The 12,641-nt window shown below is 46.2% G+C and overlaps 1 protein-coding gene across 3 annotated transcripts in view; it reads right to left on the bottom strand.

Moving 5' to 3' along the window:
- The window catches only part of SEC24A (SEC24 homolog A, COPII coat complex component), a 75,597-nt gene extending 64,374 nt beyond the window's left edge, over positions 1–11,223 (bottom strand). For all 3 annotated transcript variants that reach the window (XM_002815893.4, XM_054556567.2, XM_009241064.3), the window contains exon 1: positions 9,860–11,223. In XM_002815893.4, the coding sequence (XP_002815939.2) occupies positions 9,860–9,956 (97 nt within the window). In that variant the 5' untranslated portion in view covers positions 9,957–11,223. The remainder of the gene's footprint in view (positions 1–9,859) is intronic.
- Between the last annotated feature and the right edge of the window lie 1,418 nt (positions 11,224–12,641).

The following is a 12,641-nucleotide window of genomic DNA, read 5'->3' as shown; positions in this document are numbered from 1 at the left end:
GTCAGTGACGGTGAAGGGGTCCAGAATATGCTACTATGGCATAAAAATTATTTTAAGCAGAAGGCATTTGAGTTCCTAAAATCTCTTATCTGCCTAAAACAGAGCCTTCCAAAAGAACTCAATTGTCATAATCTACTTCCCAGGGGCAACCAGGAAAGATGTCAATCTGACTCATGACCTAAGATGAGAAATTTCCACACCACACCTAAACAGATATCATCACAAAACAATCATATCTATTCTAAGAGCCCATTTATCCTTCCTATAAGTCGTCTGTTTTCCAGTAAATGTCCTTTCCCCCACCCCACTCTTCCCCTATTAAAATCGTGTAGAGGTTGGGCATGGTGGCTCATGCCTGTAATCCCAGCACACTGGGAGGCCAAAGCAGAACTACTTGAGCTCAGGAGTAGGAGACCAGCCTGGGCAACATAGCGAGACTCCATTTCCACACAAAAAAATTAAAAATTAAAAAATTAGCCAGGAGTTGTGGCACATGCCTGTAGACCTAGCTTCTCAGGAGGCTGAGGCAAGAGAACTGCTTGAGCCCAGGAGTTTGACTTCAGTGAGCTATAATCAAGCATTCCACCCTAGGCTACAGAGTGAGAACGTGTCTCAAAAACAAAAAGGAAAAAGTGAGCATGGTAGTCACCCAAGTAATGTTCCAACATATTCAAAATTAAAACAATCAAATCAACTGTGGTTTCAAACAAAATGTAGCATATTGTTTAATGTTTTAAAATTGAATTATATTGCTTTTGATTTTTTTTTGAGACGGAGTCTCGCTCTGTTGCCCAAGCTAAAGTGCAGTGGTGCGATCTCGGCTCACTGCAACCTCCACCTCCTGGGTTCAGGCGATTCTCCTGCCTCATTCAGCCTCTCGAGTAGCTGGGATTACAGGTGTGCACCACCATGCCTGGCTAATTTTGTATTTTTAGTAGAGCCGGGATTTCACCATGTTGGCCAGGCTGTTCTTGAACTTCTGACCTCAAGTGATCTAGCCATCTCAGCCTCCCAAAGTGCTGGGATTACAGGCGTGAGCCACCACGCCCAGCCATTTGTTGATATTTTTAATGTTTGGTTTTACTACAGTACAATAGCTATAAGCCTATGAAGTTTACATCTAGTTTTGTGTTTGCATATACACATTTAATAAAAATAATTTTTGCCAGGCATGTTGGCTTGATCTTGTAATCCGAGCACTTTGAAAAGCCAAGGTGGGAGCACGGCTTGATCTCAGGAATTCAAGAACAACCTGGGTAATATAGTGAGACCTCATCTCTACAAAAAAATAAATAATTAGCCAGTTGTGGTGGCACGTGCCTACAGTCCCAGCTACTTGGGAGGCTGAGGCGGGAGGATCACTTGAACCCAAGAGATCAAGCCTGCAGTGGGCTGTGATCATGCCCCTGCACTCCAGCCTGGGCAACAGAGTGAGAACCTGTCTCAAAAGTAAAATAAATAAATAAATAATTTAACACTGGGACGGCAGAGAAATATTTAGTATCTATACATTACTCAAATTTTTAAAAAACTGATTTGAGTAAACAGCATTCATGGGATTTTATGTGGAATTGAATATGGGTGATGAAGAGAGGAAAAAATCTAGGTTGACTCCTAGGTTTCTGACCTGAGCAACCTGGTGGACGGCCGTGTTTATTCATTTGAACAGAAAGAGAAAAGAATAGAAATGTAGGCCAGTCACGGTGGCTCATGCCTATAATCTCAGCACTTTAGAAAGTCAAGGTGGGAGGATCACTTGAGTCCAGGAGTTTGAGACCAGCCTGGGCAATAGCAAGTCCCTATCTCTACAAAATATGTTTTGGTTGTGTGTGTGTGTGTGTGTGTGTGTGTGTGTGTGTTTCAGAAATGAGGTCTCACTCTGCCACCCAGGCTGAAGTGTCACAGCTCACTGCAGTCTCGACCTCCCAAGCTCAAGCGATCCTCCCACCTCCCCTCTTGAGTAGCTGGGCCTACAGGCATGCACCATTATGCCTGGCTAATTTTTTAATTTTTTTGTAGAGATGGGGTCTCCTTAAGTTGTCCAGGCTGGTCTCGAACTCCTGGGCTCAAGGGATCTTCTTGACTCGGCCTCCCAAAGTACTAAGATTACAAGCATGAACCACTCCACCCACTTGATCAAAGATCAAGGATCACTTGAGCCCAGGAGTTCATGGCTGCAGTGAGCTATCATTGCATCATTGCATTCTGGCCAGGGCGACAGAATGAGAGCTGTCTTTAAAAAAAAAAAAAAAAAAAAAGTCGGGTGCAGTGGCTCATGCCTGTAATCCCAACACTTTGGGAGGCCGAGATGGGTGGATCACCTTAACTCAGAAGTTCGAGACCAGCTTGACCAACATGGTGAAACCCCATCTCTACTAAAAATACAAAAATTAGCCAGGCATGGTGGCACACGCCTATAGTCCCAACTACTCAGAGGCTGAGGCAGGAGAATTGCTTGAACCCGGGAGGCGGAGGTTGCAATGAGCGGATATCATGCCACTGCACTCCAGCCTGGTTGACAGAGCAAGACTCTGTCTGAAAAAAACAAAGGTGGGGAATGGCAAAGGGAAGAGAGACTGAAGAGTTATTTTAAACACACTAATTTTCAGGTGCCACCAAGAAATCTAAGTGGAGATGTCCAGTATAAAGATATTTATCTGCGCTGGGCGTGGTGGCTCAGGCCTGTAATCCCAGCACTTTGGGAGGCCAAGGCGGGCAGATCACGAGGTCAGGAGAGCGACACCATCCTGACTAAGACGGTGAAACCCCATCTCTTCTAAAAATACAAAAAATTTGCCGGGTGTGGTGGCACGTGCCAGTGGTCCCAGCTACTCCGGAGGCTGAGAAGGGAGAATCGCTTGAACCCAGGAGGCAAAGGTTGCAGTGAGCCAAGATCATGCCACCTCACTCCAGCCTGGGCAACAGAGCAAGACTCCGTCTTAAAAAAAAAAAAAAAAAGATATTTATCTGCAGCCAAAGTGATAGGTTTCAGCTTAAGATGTAATTATGGGAGTCATTGATCTATGCATAAGATTTAAAACCACGGGAATTAAAGACACCCAGGGAGCATATAAGAGTAAGAAAAATAGGTCACCTTGAAGAACACCAATATTTAAGGAGGAGAGAGAAAAAAACAATCAGAAACGGAAGAAATATTGAGAATACTGCTGTTGAGAAATAGCAACCAAAAAAAAGAAAGAAAACCATAACTACCCTTCTGGTGACATCCTAGAAACCAAAGAAAGCAATTGTTGTAAAAACAAAATAACAGCCAAAGGTATCAAATGCAGCTCGGAAAATGAGGACTGAAAAATATTTTTCTACTTAATAACCAGGAAGCCATTTGAGGCCTTATTTATTTATTTATTTATTTTGAGATGAATTCTTGCTCTGTCGCCCAGGCTGCAGTGCAATGTCGTGATCTTGGCTCACTGCAACCTCCACCTGTCGGGTTCCAGTGATTCTCCTGCTGAGAATCACTCAGGAGGCTGAGGCCTCCTAAGTAGCTGAGATTACAGGCGCACGCCACCACGCCCGGCTAATTTTTGTATTTTTAGTAGAGACAAGGTTTCACCATGTTGGCCAGGCTGGTCTTGAACTCTGGACCTTGTGATCCACCTGCCTTGGCCTCCCAAAGTGCTGGGATTACAGGCATGAGCCACCACGCCCAGCTTTGTGGCCTTATTAAGGACAATTTTGGGATGTGTGAGTAAAGAAGCTAAATTAGAAAGTTAGAGGCAAGAATGAATGCAGATGAGTGCTTCCCACCTAACCAGCAGCTTCAGAATCAGAGGAACCTGCTATAATAATGGTACGAATTGAGATCCCAGGTCCCACCTTTGTAAAATCCTATTTCATAGGATTCAAAAGGATCCCAGAATCTGCATTAGTAAAAAATCTCATGTGGCCGGGTGTGGTGGCTCACACCTGTAATCTCAGCACTTTGGCTCAGTCGGGCAGATCACCTGAGGTCAGGATTTTGAGACCAGCCTGGCCAAAAAGCTGTAAGTTTCTTTAGGAAAGCCTGGGCCAGGCGCAGTGGTTCACACCTGTAATCCTAGCACTTTGGGAGGCCAAGGTGGGAGGATCACGAGGTCAGGAGTTTGAGACCAGCCTGGCCAAATGGTGAAACCCATCTCTACTAAAGATACAAAAAATTAGATGAGCATGGTGACACACACCTGTAATCCCAGCTACTTCAGGGGCTGAGGCAGGAGGATTGCTTGAACCTTGGAGGTTAAGGCTGCAGTGAGCCAAGACTGCACCACTGTACTCTAGCCTGGGGGACAAAGTGAGACCATTTCTGAAAAACCAAACCAAAACAAAACAAAACTGCAGTTTCTAACTGCCTTTGCAAGTTGATTCAGTCAATAAAGGCACTAATTAATGGTGGGAGTCATTATTTGCCTTTAGCATTATTACATGATAATCAGATTAAGATCCATTAGTTTAAGGTCTTGTAGTCTCGCTATCAATTTTTGCCAAGGAAATATGTATACACAAAGACTCAGAAAAACCTGTCAGCCGGGCGCAGTGGCTCACACCTGTAATCCCAACACTTTGGGAGGCCAAGGCAGGCAGATCACGAGGTCAGGAAATTGAGACCACCCTGTCCAACATGGTGACACCCCGTCTCTACTAAATATACAAAAATTAGCTGAGCATGGTGGTGCACGCCTGTAGTCCCAGCTACTCGGGAGGCTGAGGCAGGAGAATCCCTTGAACCGAGGAGGCAGAGGTTGCAGTGAGCCAAGATCTGCACCACTGCACTCCAGCCTGGGTGACAGAGTGAGACTCTGTCTCAAAAAAAAAATTTTTTTTTTTGAAAAAGGCTACTGTTAGGTCTTTTGTTTTTTATTAATTAATTTATTTTTGTGACAGGTTCTCACTCTGTTGCCCAGGCTAGAGGGTAGTGGCATGATCATGGCTCACTGCAACCTTAACCTCCTGGACACAGGTGATCCTCCTACTTCAGCCTCCTGAGTAGCTGGGACCACAGGCTGGCACCACTACACTGGACTAATTTTTCTTAATTTTATAGATATGGGGTCTTCCTATGTTGCCCACCCTGGTCTGAACTCCTAGGCTCAAGCAGCCCTCCTGCCTTGGCCTCCCAAATTGCTGGGATTACAGGTGTGAGCCACTGCACCCAGCCTATTTATTTATTTTTGAGACAAGATACTGCTGTGTCACCCAGGTTGCAGTGCAGTTGTGCAATTGTAGCCCACTGCAGTCTTGACCTCCTGGGGTCAAGTGATCTTCCTGTCTCAGCCTCCCCAGTAGCTGGGACTACTGGGCCCACACCATGCCTATTTTTTTAAAAATCTTTGTAGAGACAGGGTCTCACTATGTTGCCCAGGCTGGTCTTGAATTCTTGGGCTAAAAAAATCCTAGTGCCTTGGCCTCCAGAGGTGTTGAGATTACAGGTGTGAGCCACCACACCTGGTGAGGTCTTTTGACTATAATATAAAAAATATCTGTGCTAGATGTTGTGGCTCATGCCTGTAATCTTAGCTCTTTGGGAGGCCAAGGCAGGAGGATTACTTGAGTCCAGGAGTTCAAGACCATCCTGGGCAACAGAGTGCAGCTCTGTTTTCTAAAAAAACCTGTTTAATTAGCCAGGTTTCAGGGCATGTGCCTGTAGTCCTAGCTTCACAGGAGGCTGAGGTGGGAGGATCACTTCAGCCAAGAGGTTCGAGGCTGCAGTGAGCCATGATCAAGTCACTACACTTCAACCTGGGTGACAGAGCAAGACCCAGGCTCTTTAAAAAACAAACAAACAAAACTGGAACGGGTATGGTGGCTGACACCTGTAATCCCAGCACTTTGGGAGGCTGAGGCAGGCGGATCATGAGGTCAGGAGATAGAGGCCATCCTGGCCAACGTGGTGAAACCCCGTCTCTACTAAAAATACAAAAATTAGGCCGAGCACAGTGGCTCATACCTGTAATCCCAGCACTTTGGGAGGCCAAGGCGGGCAGATCACGAGGTCAGGAGATCGAGACCATCCTAGCTAACATGGTGAAACCCTGTCTCTACTAAAAAAAAAAAATACAAAAAATTAGCCAGGCGTGGTGGCGGGCGCCCATTGTCCCAGCTACTCGGGAGGCTGAGGCAGGAGAATGGCATGAACCCGGGAGGCGGAGCTTGCAGTGAGCCAAGATCGCACCACTGAACTCCAGCCTGGGTGACAGAGCGAGACTCCGTCTCAAAAAAACAAAAACAAAAACAAAACAAAACAAACAAACAAAATACAAAAATTAGCCAGGCATGGTGGCATGTGCTACAGGTACCTGTAATCCCAGCTACTCAGGAGGCTGAGGCAGGAGAATCGCTTGAACCTGGGAGGCGGAGGTTGCAGTGAGCTGAGATTGCACCACTGCACTCCAGCCTGGCGACACAGCAAGACTCCGTCTCAAAAACAAAAAACACCAAACTGGCCAGGCACAGTGGCTCACACCTGTAATCCCAGCACTTTAGTAGGCTGAGGTGAGCGGATCACCTGAGCTCGGGAGTTCGAGACCAGCCTGGGCAATGTGGCGAAACCCCATCTCTACTAAATATACAAAAATTAGCTGGACATAGTGGCGCATGCCTGTAGTCCCAGTTGCTCAGGAGGCTGAGGCAGAATTGCTTGAACCCAGGAGGCGGAGGTTGCAGTTAGCCAACATCGTGCCACTGCACCCCAGCCCTGGGCAATAAAGCAAGACTATCTAAAAAACAAAAAACAAAAGCAAACTGAAGATCTAATTATACTGTAATATATAATTTAAGCAAACTTCATTAAATACTTAAGACTTTTCGGCCGGGCGCGGTGGCTCACGCCTGTAATCCCAGCACTTTGGGAGGCCAAGGCGGGCGGATCACCTGAGGTCAGGAGTTTGAGACCAGCCTGACCAATGTGATGAAACCCTGTCTCTACTAAAAATACAAAAATTAGCCAGGCGTGGTGGCATGCGCCTTTAATCCCAGTTGCTCAGGAGGCTGAGGCAGGAGAATTGCTTGAACCCGTGAGGCAGAGGTTGCAATGAGCCATTGAACTCTAGCCTGGGCAACAAAAGTGAAACTTCATCCAAAAAAAAAAAAAAGAGTTTTCAACAGAATATGCAAGCATCAACTACTGCTTTGGAATAGTTAAGCAAAACTAGATCCCAGCATTGAAACATTTTCTCACCTTCTTGAAAAATATCCTCTTCTCCAACTTGATACCACATCCCTACTCTCTGTATTATTAGCAGGACGAACAATAAAACAACCCAGGCTAGGCTTGGTAGCTCATGCCTCTAATCCCAGCACTTTGGAAGACTGAGTCAGGAGGATCACTTGAGGCCAGGAATTTCAGACCAGCCTAGGCAACACAGAGAGACCTGTCTCTACAAAATATATATAAAACATTATATATATAATATACATATATATTTATATTAGGCCGGGCATGGTGGCTCATGCCTGTAATCCCAGCACTTTGGGATGCCAGGGTGGGCGGATCATTATGAGGTTTGGAGTTCAAGACCAGCCTGACCAACATGGTGAAACCCCATCTCTACTAAAAATACAAAAATTAGCCAGTTGTGGTGGCATATGCCTGTAATCCCTTGGGAGGCTGAGGCACGAGAATCACTTGAACCTGGGAGGTGGAGGTTGCAGTGAGCCGAGATCGAGCCATTGTACTCCAGCCTGGGCGACAGAGTGAAACTGACTCAAAAAATAATAATAAAATATATACATTATATATATATAATATATATTATATATTTATATAAAAAATGGGGCCTGGTGGTATGCACCTGTAGTTCTAGCTATTGGGGAGGCTGAGGTGTGAGGATTGCTTGAGCCCAGGAGTGACAGTGAGTTGTAATCCTGCCACTGCACTCCAGCTTGAGGGACAGTTTAAGTAAGACCCTTTCTCAAAAAAAAACAAAAAGGCAAAATACAAAAAACCTGCAGAGGCCAGGCACAGTGGCTCATACCTGTAATCCCAGCACTTTGGGAGACCAAGATGGGTGGATCACTGGAGGTCAGGAGTTTGACATCAGCCTGACCAGCATGGTGAAACCCCGTCTCTACTAAAAATATAAAAATTAGCTGGGTGTGGTGACACGTGCCTGTAATCCCAGCTACTTCTGAGGCTGAGGCAGGAGAATCGCTTGAACCTGGGAGAAGGAGGTTGCAGTGAGCTGAGATAGCGCCATTGCACTCCAGACTGGGGGACAAAAGCAAAACTCCATCTCAAAAAACAACAACAACAACAACAAAAAACAAACAAACAAACAACCCTGTAGAAATGGAACTTATAAAAAGACTATGAAAATTATATTTTAAAAAAAGGTCTGGGTACCGTGGCTCAGGCCTGTAATTACAGCACTTTGGAAGGCTAAGGAGGCAGGAGAATCACTTGAACCCAGGAATTAGAGGTTGCAGTGAGCTGAGATCACACCACTGCACTCCAGCCTGGGCGACAGAACAAGACTCCATCTCAAAAAAAAAGAAGATGTGGAACAAATGTCTTTTGGACTGTATCAAATCAACATAGTGACAATATCTCTAATACGGCATACCACAGTGGCCAAATCCCTTTAACATTTCAATATTATGACAACTACACTCATATATAAACGTTGAAGCACATTTGAGGATATGTCATTTAAAGTTAATGTAAAACTGCAATTTATAGATTATAAGAAAAATCCATAGCCATGTAACATATTTTTTCTCATCCTCAGTGTAAATGTTACTAAATATTCTAGAATAAAATGTAGTGCACATAATCCGTTACCATAATTCTGAGAAAGAATGGTTAACTCAGTACCCTTTCAGTGCCTTTCCTCCACTTATTCTTTCTTCTGCCCACATAGTTGCCTACTCACAGACATTTTTAAAAGTCTTTTAGAGCCATCTTTGTAAAGAAAACAGCGGTCTTCTCTAAAAACAATGTAAATTAGCGATTTCAGTCACTGTCTGTTTTCTCCAACTTCAAGAAATCTTAGACTCTAATGGGCAACTTCAGTTCTTTAGCATTATTCTACTAGTCTTATTTCTGTAAACCAAAGATTTGTAAGTAAATTGGTAAGTAGGCAATCTGTCGGCAGAAAGTCTTTGTCTATAGTAACAACTGAAATAATCTTAGCAAATCACAATGCAGGACGATTTAAGGAATCCTAGAAGAGGTATAAAATTATAAGACATTCTCACACTAAATGACAAACTATAATGTACATGCAGACTCCTGTCAGAGATTCAGAGAGTTGTGTCCAACCACTTTCCAAATGCTGTACAGACATCTACAAGTCAAGCAGGAGATCCTCCCTTCTATTTGGTTTTTCCACAGCTGAAACATTGAACAGCTGTGGTAGGTACAATTCTGGGAAGGTTCTGGGAGAGATGAGTAGGCCCTAAAGGGGTGTGCCAAAAGCATGCATTCATCTCCAGAAACTCAGACTGAGTACGACCCCCACCCCACTTCAGGGCCTGCGGAACCCAGATGAATCAGACCCCAAATCCTGCTCTCTAGGAGACTCGGGTGAGGTGGCAAGGAAGGCGAAGGCACACAAACACTATGATCCTTATATTCGAGTTTTGAGGCATTTTCTCCCCCGTGTTTCACCCAGGGCGTTGCATACAGCAGGTGCTCATTTGCTGTTTTGGTGACCGACTAAATAAATAAATGTGAAAGACTGGGACGAGCCTGGGGCTACAGATGCACAATTGCCGTGGTCCCCTGGCCCAGCCTCCCACCACCGTCCACGCCAGAACCCGGTAAGGAGGTCACCCTCTCTATCTATGTCGCCTCAAGCAGCAGTGGCACGCAAAGGTCAGTCAGCCCTGGCCAGGCTGCGCCCTTCCCCCGGACAGCACTCACCGTTGGTGTAGGGAGACCCCGAGGCCAACGCGGCTCCGTTCTGGGCCTGCAGGTTGGCTGGGGCGCCGCCGGAGGCCGGTATTCCCGGCTGGGACATGACGACTGGGTTGGAAGGGGCTGGTCGGGGTCGACAACAGCGCACAAGAAGAGAGCTGAAAGACCACTGCTGAAAGTGGAGGGAGGAGGCTAACGACTTAAGACTGAAGACTGGGAGAAGAGAGGGAGGCGCATTAAGCCCGAGGCATGGCGCCGCACTCTCCCCAGGCCACCGGCGGCCACGGCCTAGCCTGGGAGCTGAGGCTTGAGAGTCGGGCCGGCGGGGCCGCGAACGCCCGGCTAGAAGGCGGCAGCCAAACCTAGAGAGAAGGAGGGAGGCCCTAGCCGGAAGTGCCTGTCAGCCGCCGGCCGCGCAGCCGCAATCAGGACACGTGGCACTTCCGGCTCCGGGCTCGCAGCCGCCGCCGCGCCGGCGAACTCCTCTGCCAGCCGGGCTGCCCCGAGGCCACCTGACAGCTCCTGGTGCCCAGACCCCGACGACCGTGCCCGGCCTCGCCGCCACGTCACCGACTCTCACGGCCGGCCGGAAGTGCCGTGTGTCACCGCTACGGAAATTCCCGCCGTTGTGAACGTGACCTCGCTCGCAGAGCCGGGATCGTGGGGCAATCTGAGATTCAGTAGTCGCTTTCGTGCGGTGGGACTGACAGTTCCTCTCCTCGGGTTTTGTGAAGATTACCTGAGACCATAGAAGTCATCGTCCTCTGTTGAGACCGTACCACCACTGGTAGCTGGGACGGTTAATGTTCATCGCAGTATTTCATTCACATTTCGTCTTCTTGTTTCAGATGTAAATTATAAGGGGTTTTAAAAAGAGGTGGTTAAATATGTGTACATGTTAATAGTGTGATCAAGCCAAGAAGGAGGCCTTTGTCTTTTGACTGGAGGACTCAGAGGAATTTTAATTTTGAAACTCGCTGATTCACAGCATAGTCACGCTCAAGTTCATTAGCACATTTAAATGGCAGTTTTGTTTCCTCTTCTAAGAGTTTACAGTAAGGTAAAGAACTCAAACTTGCTTTCAGAGCAAGTAGACCTTTTTTTTTGCAAGTAGACTTTTTTGACTTTTGAAGCCAAAGGGAGGTCGAAACTGCGGTGATTAGACAACATAGTTAATTAATGACTGAGTAATCATCTTAGCTGCCTTCATTCTATTTAGGTTTTTCCTGCTCTGTGCTGATGATAAAGCCCTTCTTTACAGATTTGTACTGTTGATTAAAATGTCATGCCACGCGGTTTCGAAACCTCAGTGTGAAGTACATCTTACCTAACTCATTTAATATCAAATGCCTGCTATGAAGTGTTATATTACATACAAAAAAAAGCCAGATCTAAACCACTGTGTCGGGCTGGGCAAGGTGGCTCGCTCCTGTAATCCAAACACTTTGGGAGGCTGAGACAGAAGGATTACTTGACGCCAGGAGTTTGAGACCAGTCTGGACAACAGGGAGAGTTCCCTTATCGCTATTTAAAATATATATATATATATATATTTTTGAGACGGAGTCTTGGTCTGTTGCCCAGGCTGGAGTGCAGTGGCGCCATCTCTGCTCACTGCAACCTCCGCCTCCTGGGTTCAAGCAATTCTCCTGCCTCAGCCTCCCGAGTAGCTGGGATTACAGGCTCCTGCCACCATGCCTGGCTAATTTTTGTATTTTTAGTAGAGACAGGGTTTCACCATGGTCTTGAACACCTGGCCTCAGTTGATCCACCCACCTCAGCCTCCCAAAGTGCTGGGATTACAGGCATGAGCCACCATGCCCAGCCAATTTTTTTTAATTAAATAAATTTTAAAAACGTGGCCAGTGTGGTGGCACATCCCTGTAGTCCCAGCTACTCAGGAGGCTGAGGTGGGAGGATCACCTGAGCCCAGGAGTTCAAGACTGCAGTGAGCTATGATCTCACCACTGCACTCCAGCCTGCGTGACAGAGTGAGATCTTGTCTCTAAGAAAAGAAAAAGAATAAACCACTGTGTCAGGCCTAAAAACAGTCAGTAAAAATTCAAATAACTAAATACTAAATTTTATACTAACCCTGTTTTCATCATTTGCCTCAGAACTTTACTAAAAATGTATTTGCTCGGGCGTGGTAGCTTACGACTGTAATCCCAGCACTTTGGGAGGCCGAGGCGGGCGGATTACCTGAGGTCAGGAGTTCAAAACCAGCCTGGCCAACATGGTGAAACCCCGTCTCTACTGAAAATACAAAAATTAGCCGGGCGTGGTGGCACATGCCTGTAATCCCAGCTACTCAGGAGGATGAGGCAGGAGAATTGCTTGAACCCAGGAGACCGAGGTTGCAGTGAGCCAAGATTGTGCCACTGCACTCCAGCCTGGCCGACACAGCAAGACTGTCTCAAAAAATAAAAAATAAAAATAAATAAATAAATATTTGCTGTAAGTAGCATTTAACAATTCAATTCCTTTGTACAAGATCCAAGTACAATATCTTTTTTTTTTTTTTTTTTTGAGACAGTCTGTTGCCCAGGCTGGAGTGCAGTGGTGCAGTCACAGCTCACTGCTGCCTCAACCTCCTGGGCTCAAGCAGTCCTCCAGCCTCAGCCTCCTGAGTAGCTGGGACTACAGGTGTGTGCCATTATGCCTGGCTAGGTTTTTATTTGTTTGTTTGTTTGTTTTTGTAAAGAGAAGGTCTTGCAAGAGATCCTCCTGCCTCATCCTTCCAAAATGAGATTACAGGTTTGAGCTGCCACGCCCAGTTAAAATCTTC

The sequence above is a fragment of the Pongo abelii genome, chromosome 4, assembly GCF_028885655.2.
Source record: "Pongo abelii isolate AG06213 chromosome 4, NHGRI_mPonAbe1-v2.0_pri, whole genome shotgun sequence".
NCBI classification, from domain to species: domain Eukaryota; kingdom Metazoa; phylum Chordata; class Mammalia; order Primates; family Hominidae; genus Pongo; species Pongo abelii.
Note: the sequence above shows the minus strand (reverse complement) of the source record. Positions and strands in the feature narration are given on the sequence as shown.